We start from the raw sequence: 11,381 nt of genomic DNA, 5'->3' as shown, positions 1-11,381 counted from the left end.
GTTTTTTTATGTGAAGCTCTGAGTGTCGCATCTGTGGCACAGCTCCTTGTAGAACTTTCATCTTGCCAAAATATTAATAAAACTAAAACAATTATTAAAGCAACATTAAGCAGGAGGTGTTCATCAATATTCTTCATGTAGAGTACAATCTACTGTAGATACTTAATCTCACCTTACTGTTGTGTTAAAAATTCTTTGTGTGTTCTAATGGTTAGTGTATTTTAAAAGGAGTGGTGCCATTGAGTGCTTTGAGAAATCATAATGTATGACTGGTCTTCCACTGAAATTGGATTCTCTCCCAGTCTAATGAAGCTACTGATTTGCAAACACAGGTTGAATTGAAACCCAGGCTGATTTTTGAGTGCCCTTGTGGTTCTAGCCAAACATTTTATATAGCTTTAAGTCCATTATCAGTGAAAGCATATGGGAGACCATGATAGGGTAAAATACTTTTCTTGAGACTGAAATGAGATGGATTTCTGAAAGGTATAAATCACAGGATATGTCTACACAGCACACAAAGCCTGGACTCTGACAGGTTTAAGTGCAAGCCTCCCTTCTAGACACAGAGAAATCAGTCTGACTTGGGCCAGGAACTCCTCTGGACTCTGGCCCATGGACCTCCTCTGGACTCAGGCATGGACCCTGCCGAGGGGAAGAGATCAGAGCCTGAGTCCCATTGTGACCATGGTCAAAGTCCAGGCATGTTGCAGTGTGAATGCAACTCAAGTCTGGGTCTCCAGACTCGGGTCTGGAGAGTCTGCCAACACTATCCCACAATCTCCTTGAGCTGAGCTTCCCAGATCTTCCATTCCAAAACTTCTTAGCTGCTTCCCAGGAACCAGCAGCAACCTCCTGGTTCAATGCAGCTCTTCTGTATTTAACCCTTCATTTCTAGGCAGACTGTTCAACTGGAAACACAGTTAACCCTCCCATGTACAGGGCCGGCTCCAGGCACCAGCCCACCAAGCTTGTGCTTGGGGCGGCACCTGGAGGGGGGCGGCACAGCGCTCCAGCTGCCGGGAAGAGTGGGGCCACGGCCGGGCTGGCCGTCCTCCCCCAGGCACTCTGGCTGCCCTCCCCCCCGCCGCAGGGGGGAGAGCGGCGAGCCCTGGCCGGGGCTCGCCGCCCTCTCCCCACCCTGCCCCCTCCCCCCCGGCCGCCGGGGGGAGAGCGGAGCCCCCGCCGGGGCTCGCCGCCCTCCTCCCAGGGCTCTGGCCGCCCTCCCCCCGGCCAGCAGGTCCAATTGCTGCAGCTCCCCACGCAGGCGGGCCACGCCCTGGGCCAGCTGCCGGCGCCGCTCCTGCTCCGGTTCCAACCTGCTGGGCTTTCCCTGTGAGGAGTGGGAGACACCGACTGGGGGCGGGGCTTCTCCTGGACGGCCCCGCCTCTGAGTGTGCCCCCCATCCACCCACTGCTATAGACCCAGGCATCCTGCTCACCCCACGGCAGGGCCCCTGTTCCACCCCACAGCACCCCAATCCCCCGCCCCACTGATCCCACCCCCATTTCCAAGACCAACAGCTCAGCAACAAGGCACCCACTGTCCCCTACCCTATCCCACCCCATAGCAGGGCTCCTCCCAGGGCTCCGGCCGCCCTCCCCCCCGGCGCCCTCCCCCCGGCCGCCGGGGGGAGAGCGGAGCCCCCGCCGGGACTCGCCGCCCTCCTCCCAGGGCTCTGGCCGCCCTCCCCCCCCCCCCCCCCCCGCGGAGGGGGGGGGGCGGCCGTAGGCTTTTTTGCCTGGGGCGGCAAAAAAGCCAGAGCCGGCCCTGCCCATGTATTAGTATAACCAGCATTGCCTGCATCAAGCACGCTGCTAGCTAGCCAGAGAAACACAGCTGTGGTGTGGGGTGAGCAAGACATTCAACTTCAGCAAGAGCACAAGAAATGATCATGTCTACAAAATTATATTCAAGTGGCTGGCCATGTTGGGGATTGACCAGACAGCAACACAATGCAGAGAGCAAATCAAGCAGCTGAAGACAGTCTACTGCAAAGTCGAAGCTTCTAACAGCACCTCTAGCAACTCCCTGTTTTCCTGCCTGTAGCGGGTGGTTACCCGCTCCTTCCCTGAGGGGTTTAAAACAGCCCTGGAGGAGGGCTGTGGAAGGGCAAGATGCCTGAGCTGATTGGGAGGAAGCAGGCTCAGCTGGGGCCACGCCCCAATCAGGGCCCAGCTGGCCCTATAAAGGCTTGAGCCAGGAGCTCAAGCAGACACACTCTCTCTGCATTCTGAGAGAGAAGGGCCTGGTTGTAGGGAGTTAGAGACAGGGTACCTGAGTGGAGCAGGGCTAGGGAAAGGTTGAGGAGCTCCAGCCTGGAAAGCCCCAGGCTGCAGCCTAGCATAAGGCCAACAGGTACTGGGGGTTGCAGAGGGTAACCCAGGAGTAGGCAAAGGCAGCAGGTCCAAACCCAACCTTGCCAGTGATGAGTAGGCTGATACTGCAGTCTGCCCAAGGGCGTGGGGGCTAGATGATGACTGGCAGTAGCCTTATACTGAGGCGAGGTGGGGAGAGTGGGCAGGGGTTTCCCGGGGAGGGGAGATCCTGAGAGAAAGGGGTTACTGCCAGGGGGCAGTGCCCCAGATAACAGGGCACCGGGTCTGGGAGGGACACGGGGGGGGCAAGCAGTAGTGGATCACCGGCCTGCAGAGGGCACTCTGGGCTGGAAATCGAGTTAATTCCCTGAGAGACCAGCAGGAGGCACCGCAGGGGTGAGTCCGCACTGTTACACTGCCACTTGTACAAGGAATTCACCTGGGTTCTGGGAATTCTAGAAATCACGGAGTCCATAGTGGTTCATGACAATCTGCCGAGTGGGGATGACACCCTTATAGTCCTCCCTTCTCCCTGTAACAAGCACTGCCAGAGAAGAGCCAGTTGTAGGATGACCACCTGTCCCTTATTTTAAAGGACCATCCCTTATTGCATTGATTTGTCCCTTAGGGGGGCCACCTATCCCTCATTTTAAGATGTATTAAAACTAGTAAGTACTATTTTAAACATTACATTGAAGCTTATGATAATTGTATTAAATATTTGAGGGCAGTAGAAATGTACACTTGAGAGAAAAATGTTAAGGGAAATGGGGTTTTGCCCCTTATTTTTCATGTAGCTTTCTCTTATTTCCATCCAACAAAGGCAGTCACCCTAGCCAGTTGCTGAATAAAGGACAGGAAGTGACCTGCTGCCGAGGCTGGTAACTGAAGCGGCTATGCCACAGCAGCACCTACAGCACATTCTAAGGCTGTTCTTAGAGGAGCTGTTTGGGGATGACCCTGGGGAGCTGTCTGCTGCAGACCAGCATCAGAATACGTGTCGGAGCCAGAGCTTGGTAAATTTCTGATGCCATGTTTATTGTTATTAATGTATGGATGAGAGGGATTTCCTGTTTATAGCCTATTATATTACTAATATGAGCCGGGGGTTTGGTATGCTTCCATTCATGTCAGAACCCACAGCATTCTTCTAGAATTCTCCATCCCTTCCCCCCCCCAAAGTAGGGATTCATGGGATTCAAAATGGATACCATGAAATAAGGAACTTAAACAAGCACTTATCATTAAATGTTTACTGATTGTTATAAGGGTAGCTTGGAGCTCCACAGTTAACAGCCTCATGTACTCCCTCCATCTAATACAGCACACCTGATAAATCGACCAGGCCTGCATTGTCCTGGGCTATAATCTATGTCAAAAAAAAAAACCCTATTGTTTCAAATTGTTTTCCTCCTGGTGTCACTATTGATATTAGAGAGAGAGAGAGAGATTAGATAATATCTATTTCTGTTACAATTTTTATTTTAACCTTTGTACTTTTGATCTGTCTTAATATGCATTGGAATATAACTGTTCCCATAAGGCATGCTTTAAAAAGGAAATGCAAACATGATAATGTAGAATTGTCTCTGTTGAATATTTAATGGGAGCCAGTGTCAATTATCTGCCTGATTCATCCCCAAACTATGAAAGTTACATCTGTATCACAGCAAGGAGGAGTTACACCTTATTGCAACTTTGAAGGGTTTTTTTTTTTTTAAATGTGAACCCAAGAATTCTCCTTTTATGTCAATATGTGGTTTGTTCTTCACATCTTGTTCTTACAGTCACTTAAAAGGGCCAGGTTATGAATTTTGTTTCCAATAATTTAGGAAAATAATTGAAGCATGATCGAATGACAATTAAAAATCCAGAACTTCTCCTTATAACCACAGTAAAAGCTAGGAGAGGAATCCAGGCAGCCACAAGCCACACACTGTCTATGGGGGAACCTTATCAAAGTCACCAGACATATTCCCAGACAGCAAACACAGTACATTCTACTTCAAATGTTTACGTGAAGATGCCTGATGAAGTTCTATTATGAAGCTGTGCTACTGGACTTGGTTATTGCATATACATTGCTATGCGTTTATGGTTTTATTCTCAGAATTTGATGAGCAACATGTAAATACAGCTTATGTTTTTGAGGTCTATAAATTTCATTTTGGGAGGGTTATTTTTAGCAATTTTTAAACTTTATGTAGTTGTCCGAAAACTAGGGGTTTTCAAAGCACTCTTTGTATTTACTGTAATTACTAATGTATATGATGTCCTTTACTCATTACAGAGTATACGCTGTAATAAGTAATTTCTTTGTAATGTTCCCTAATACTCTTTAACATAGCACTGTTTCAAACAGCATTACGTTAACGTGCACTAGGGAACCTTTAGTGCACACCAGCAGGGTCTACACTGACGATGTAACACTTTGTGTGCTGTAAAAATCACACCCCCCATAGTCCACATTACTGCTCTGGGTATACAAGCCCTTAGATACGTAGTAACCATTTCCAGTGTTTTTCTGCTGTTTATTGGACAAACACCAATTTCTTTGGGGTTTTGTTTAAAAACCGATAAAAACACACCTGATTAAAATTGGTTAAGAATGAAAATCAGAAATCCTACATGTACAAAAATGTGGTACTGAATTTTACTAGAGTTAGTCTCTTCCAGTTGAGACCTAAAAGCCAGGCCCTGACCACGTGTAGTCATTAAAGGTTTCTGGGCAGTGATTTTAGCCCTGGTGCCTTGACCAATTCCCAACATAAATAAATTCCTAAATTCCCCTGCAGTTTCTAGTTATTCTGCATTTCCCTTTAAAAACATTGCATAAATTCATTCCAAGTGCAACTATTGGTGACAATTGAATTCAGGTGTCCAGAATCCTAGTCCTTCTCTCTTACCACAAAACTATGATGAATTCTTCCTATATATATATTAAATATACTATTCTCCCTTAAGGATTCCAAAGAGCTTTAGAGACCATGTCATTCATTACTGAAATGCAAAAGCCACTTTGGCCCCCCGTGCTGCTGATGCAAAGTTTTTCCTGGGGTAATTCTAGTCCCATTTCTTTGCTTTTTTCCCTGTGGGAAAATCATTTAGGGCTAGATTGAAACTTTAGGCTCAGCCACATGTAGGGGATGGTGCATAGTTGTGCTATCCCAGGAGAAGCACAATTTCTCTCATAGTCTCCTCCTCAACAAGAAGGGACAAAGTCACTTCTCCCCTTTTGGGGGGGGGGTGCAGTTTACCTTCCCCTTTATACAGGGGCAGCTCTGCTGGCCAGCAGGTGGGGATTGAACCACAGTGTTGTCTATTCACCGCCCCTCTACACTCATTCATCTGGGGGAGTGTCAGACATGCATCTCCCGCTCTTCCCCCATTGTCCAGAGTTGCAATCCAGACATCCTTAATGTGGCCATATGGTCTGGGAAGGCAGAGTAAGAATTATTTTCCTAACCTTCTACCATGGCAAGTCGTCTTAGTGAGACACGGCAGTAAACCTATATGTGCCTCAGCTTCCAGATCTATACAATGCTCGCCACTGCTAAGCACTGTATGAACTATACTTGAAAGGTCCCATGTTAGTGAAAAGTGTATTATTAAATGTAATGTTTATTGTAACATAAATAATGCACCATCGTACTTTAAAGACATCCATTGGCTAAAGTCAGAATGAATGGAAAAGGTTTCCTCTCCATTTTGCATCCTTTTCTAAAAAATAATTCAGCTCTGCAAATCTATTTCTGTAGCTCTATTGCTATCCAGCTGCACCCTGACCCAGACCCCAAAAGAGTCCCATTGAATTTTAAACAAAAAAAAATTATTTATCCTGTTTACAAATTTTAAAAGCACAAAAGAACTATGAGAGAACTACAGCACACAGGAGAATTCAAAGTTTATACAAAACAACCATCATCTCACAGTCTAATGTGCAGATGCACACATGGGGCTCCATCAACTCTCTACTGATGACCAGGTTCTTCCACCTTTGGAATTGGAATCCAGAGCATCTCATACCCAGCTCCATCTTCTGTTCTAATCATGAGACAACACTTTTCCCTGTGTGCTGGTGCCCTCTAAAGCCCCAGTCTACATCTCGGTCATAATGGTATATTTTTGAACATGCCAATGTAATTCGATTGAGTCACAAGCTGCATGACTGAAATTTATTATCACCACCGACTGTTCTGTGATCCATGTTAAAAGATACTCACCATCCCTGAATCCAGTAGGATTGCACAGGCATTGGGACTGACCTACTCCCCCACACTTCACTGTGGGCAACTGTGAAACAGATTGACAGGTAAAGCTTACATTGCTACTGGTCATGTTCTACCCACTCCAAAGGGAACATAAAGGAGTCCAGCCTCTATGGCTGTAAGTCTGGTACCTTTCCCTAGAGCAAAATTTCCTTTTAAAGTTTTCCAGGTCTGTCCTTAGGGTTCAGCTTATATGTCCCTATTTACAGTTCTTAAAGTGTTGGCAGGTAGGTACGTTGCCAGTACTGCATATACTTTGTAAAAGATGTGGGGTGAAATCAATGGCGTTAGCACCGGCCTGAAAGTGGAGTAATGTTGTGCTGAGGCTGGCCCATGTCTATCTCTAAAGCCTCAGCATTTCAAGTTTGATTTACAGTTTTGAGCTGTCGTTGTAGAGTTTACAAGGGAAAAAGTGTGAATAAGGATTGAGATTTTCCTTCTATAAATTGTTGAGAGGCGTGGGGAAGTGACAGATCTCATTTAAAGACCTTATTGAAGTAGTCGTGGTGAATGATGGTGCCATTGCTTGTCTCACTGTCAGAATTTAAGACCTTTTTTAATTAGAAGAAACCACAGAAGTCAGAGATCAGTACAACAGACCCAGAGCGAGCTGGAAACTTAGGGAAGGGGAAAAAAGGAAACCAAAAGAAATGGACTGAAGAAGCTGTTTTATTTAATAGTAGTTAAACTGACATATAAAATGCTGGGTGTAGGGGGAGAGAGAGTCCAATTCTATTCAGTTGCAAAATTATTAGAATTTCATTTTAAAACGAAAATTTGTTTCATGAGACTGAGAATGAAAACTGCAGCCTTAGGTTATATAGTCAGTTGGGGGAGGGGAGGTTAGACTAAAGCAGACATTTAAATACATATTGTGGTAGATATTACATATCTTGTATAATTGTAAGTCAGCAGAACTTTTTAGTCCCAAGCAGTAACTAGCAATTCACAAAAGTCTGTTGTATAAAATTTACATTTGATTTTGCCTAAAGAGGGGGTTCCTTTGTGCTCTTTGCATAGATAACTGACTGTTCCTTTATGTACATCTTAAAAGCTTCACAAATTTTGCTTCAAAAAGTGTTAACCTCTAAGGAATGTTAAATAAAGGAGCCAGAAACATCTAAGGCTTTGTCTGCTGGCTATGGAGTGTAGGGACTTAGGCCCAGATCCTCAAAGGTAGTTAGGCGCCTAACTTCTGATGAAGAGTAACCTTTGAGGATATGGTCCTTAGCAACCTAGGGTGAAATCATGGCCCTATTAAAGTCAATAGGAGTTTTGCCATTGACTTCAATGGGGAGGAGGCAGGATTTCACCCCTAGCTGTGTGTCTGTTCACTGAACAGAAACAATAACTAGTTTAAAGCTTTCAGCCAGGTTTCAGAATGACTTTTTGTTTTCACCAACTCGGAAGAAGTCATTTAAAGGAAAACAAGCCCGCTATCATATCAATGAAAAAAGCTTTGTATTAATATTAAATATCCATATTTTTCTAACTATTCACATTCCACACAGTGGAAATTTACCTCCTGTAACTCCAGATTTTAGTTTTTAAAATCCACGCAGAAACGTGTCAGAACCGCAAAGTCAGAAGACGCCAGATCCAATGTGTACAGTTTAATAATATGAATCACTGATTCGCAATCTCAGTGTTACAGATGGCGCTGTTGTGGATCTTACAGTAAAAATATATTAAATTCAGAAATGTAGGATTTGACCAATAACTGTGTGATACCTTGTGTAATAGCTGTGGCTTTTAAATAAATGATTGCACAGATCCTGTATTTGTGATATGCTAATGCTGTATTTTCCCTTTTGGCATAATAATAGAATAATTGTCTTTCTCTGAGTCCAGATGGATAAAAATACTTTGTGGATTGCTCTGAAATTAAGGCCCTATACTCCCCTCTGTTGTGAAACATAGAATACGAGGAAGCACAGTTGTCCAAATATTGCCAGTTGTGGCCTGTGCATACAGAAGAAGAGAAAAGGCACCTCAATGGCAGGCTGTGTCTCAGACTAGAAGCCTCTCCACACAAACCCAGTGGGCCTAATTCTCTCTCTCTCACTGATTTTATATGAGGGTAACTTTAGAATGGAATTTCTACCTTCACTGGGGTTACTCCTGATGTATGGCCCAATCCTGATCCCAGTGACATCAATAGTGGCAGAAATAAGCCTTTTTACTGATGTGAGATCAGATTGAAACTTATTGCTGGGGATGCGCTCAGAAGCAGCCATTCTACGTGGCTTGTTTCCTCTTTCACCTGGTTGGTAAACACTGTGAAATTACTGCTTGTGGAAGCACTCTGTGAGATAGGGCTGGGGAGGGTGAAAGCTGCTGAGTGAGTGAGGAAGTGAAGATTAGGGTGAAGTGGGGAGTGGCTCACCTTCTGTACAGCTGTGCTGGAATCTCTAGAGTCTCCTGCAAGACTTTCTGCACTCCCTAAGGGGAGAATGCCAGGATAACCCCAGAGGTGAAGCCCATGGAGTTGTAGGAGTTACTATTCCCCACCCATGGCTTTTTCTCCAGAAGGGGAGCATTTAGCCCTTAATTTTCAGGAAATTCTCTTTACTTAGTCCAAATCCTGTTTAAATGCAAGACTGTGGCAAAGGATATAAAAAGCAGATTATTGCTGGCAAGGCTCTGCATCTCTTTTTTTCAACGAACTGCATGCCTGTGGTGGAGCTAAAATAACAATAACAATGCAATGTTTACTAGTCATGCATGCCATGTCTTTTGTCTCTTGTGTGGTTATTGCATTTGCAGTCACATGATGCTTGTAATTTTTGCTTTGCTCTTTATATGCTAAATTACTGCCATTTTGTGCTTGATGTTGTATACTGAGATTTTTTTGTGATTGGTACATTGTGTGAGAGAGAGAGAGAGTACAGCTACACAAAATACATAACCTCATTGGGTGCACATATATATCCACATATGTAGATAGAGACTGTATATATACATATTACATGTACAGTACAGACACGTACATAAATATATAAAGCAGCTGATATCTGAATTACAAGACCATAAATAAATCAAGAGGATCTAGTGACATAAGAATGGATCTTAATTGATTTAGACTGTTATTAGAATTCAGGAATGAATTCCTGGTTTGTAATTTCTTTTAATTTTATATAACAAATGGATTGGTCTATAAATTAAAGCAAAAAAGTAGCAGAAGAAAATGTCTCCTTATTCCTTTGTGTCTCATCTTTTCTCTCCTTCCTTCTCCTACTCCCTCCTATCCTTTTCCTCTCCTTCCTGCTAACTCTTGGCCTTCTTTTTCCTTCTAGCTCCCTTGGGTTATGTTTTCTCTCTGTCTGTGTCCTGTTGGTTCTTATCTTCCCCCCACCCCCGTCCTCCCAGCAATGCTGATTTTAAAAAAAAAAAAAAGGGGGGGGGGGGAGAAAGGCATAATAGAAACTATTGGTGGAAGTGTGGCTTTTAGTGAGGTTTCACCTATGGCTGCACCTCTTTTAACATTGGTTATTTCAAATTTAGGATCAAATTCATGCTTGGAAGCTCCTGAATGCCTCCGATTTAATATTTCTTTTCATATCGTGAAGGTGAATAGTATGGTCTCCAGTGAAGCATTAGCAAAAGTCACAGCTGCACTGAACTCAGCAAGCAGGGAGAATGTGAGTGTCTGCTAAGGGTCCTAATTCATAGATGTGATATTGAACCTTGTGTTTACAGGCCTTCGGTGATATTTCACACATGAATTTAAATGTTTTTACTCTATAGTGAACATTCATATACTTCTGTATAGATACGCAGTCAGTCTCTCTCTCTCTCTCACTCACACACACACACACACACCATGTTTTGGGTGATTCACTCTGGTTCCTGTCAGTTGTGTCCAGCCACGCAGGTATGGTAGTTATGTCACTCTTATTTAACCTGGCAATGACGATTGCCTATGCCTGGAGCATCGGTGTAATAATATTCTGCAGAGTCTAGTCCAAATCTATGGATATACACCGACATTCCTTGACTCGTGTGATCCTCTTCTTCTTTCTAGGGGGCTGAAGTTCAGGGCAATTGAGTGTAACTGTCATAGTGGTGAACTTCTTAGGTTTGCAGAAGGAACAGGACTGAAAAGAGCCTTCCTCTTTGCGGACGTGCCTTGGGATGTAGAAAGAATTGCACTGGCCATAGCAGAATCTGTTGATAATAGTATGACTATTGCAGCCTTCTTCATGGATGGTTTGTTTGAGGGGCTGAGTTTTACACCAATCCCGCTTAAGATACTTGCGTTCAGTGACGTGTAATGCTTCCTGGCTAGACTCCAGCACCTCTTCGGCGGGCATTGGTGTGCCAGTTCCCCGGTCTCTGTGCCTTGAACCTGGCTGCTGCTTTGTCTGTGTCTGCTCTGAATCATTGGGCTGATCTTTGTCGGGAGGAGGGATGGCTCCCTGAGACCCACGGTTCTTCTTTCTCCCCTCTGCTGTGGGTAACAGGAGTCCAGCTAGAAGAAGCAGACCACCAACAGCATACACTGTGCGGATCATCCTAGGTAGGGGACAGTGAGGAAAAACAAAACACAATTGTGGATTTCATATGAAATCTGCAAAAAGCAAGTGTACAATATCTTCTTCTCCCCAAGTACATTACACCAGTTTAAGTGGCTTGATTCTCCTCACACCATTTTCACTCCAGTGTAACTCCATTTACTTTGATTTACACTGGCGTAGGAGAGGAGAATCAGGCTCAGAAACGCTACGCTTGTTTAAACTCCCTTTGCTTAGCATAAATCTACCCATTACACAAGCCTCGAACTTTGGCCCACTG

The 11,381-nt window shown here is 44.6% G+C and overlaps 1 protein-coding gene across 3 annotated transcripts; it reads right to left on the bottom strand.

Annotated features, from left to right (window-relative positions):
* Positions 1-10,546: 10,546 nt before the first annotated feature.
* Positions 10,547-11,101, bottom strand: GREM1 (gremlin 1, DAN family BMP antagonist). Of its 3 annotated transcripts, none has more exons than XM_065404290.1 (2): positions 10,977-11,101; positions 10,547-10,871 (listed from the first exon to the last, which is right to left on the bottom strand). In XM_065404290.1, the coding sequence occupies exons 1-2, from the start codon at positions 11,099-11,101 to the stop codon at positions 10,547-10,549; spliced, it is 450 nt and encodes a 149-aa protein (XP_065260362.1). The 3 variants fall into 3 exon arrangements, with proteins under 3 accessions (XP_065260362.1, XP_065260363.1, XP_065260361.1); XM_065404291.1 differs by having other exon boundaries at positions 10,547-10,863; positions 11,074-11,101; XM_065404289.1 differs by having other exon boundaries at positions 10,547-11,101.
* Positions 11,102-11,381: the final 280 nt, after the last annotated feature.

This window comes from Emys orbicularis, chromosome 4 (assembly GCF_028017835.1).
Source record: "Emys orbicularis isolate rEmyOrb1 chromosome 4, rEmyOrb1.hap1, whole genome shotgun sequence".
Lineage (NCBI taxonomy): Eukaryota > Metazoa > Chordata > Testudines > Emydidae > Emys > Emys orbicularis.
Note: the sequence above shows the minus strand (reverse complement) of the source record. Positions and strands in the feature narration are given on the sequence as shown.

Excerpts from the sequence above, each read along its gene's own strand:
- GREM1 (XM_065404289.1), bottom strand. The coding sequence starts at position 11,101 with ATGATCCGCACAGTGTATGCTGTTGGTGGTCTGCTTCTTCTAGCTGGA.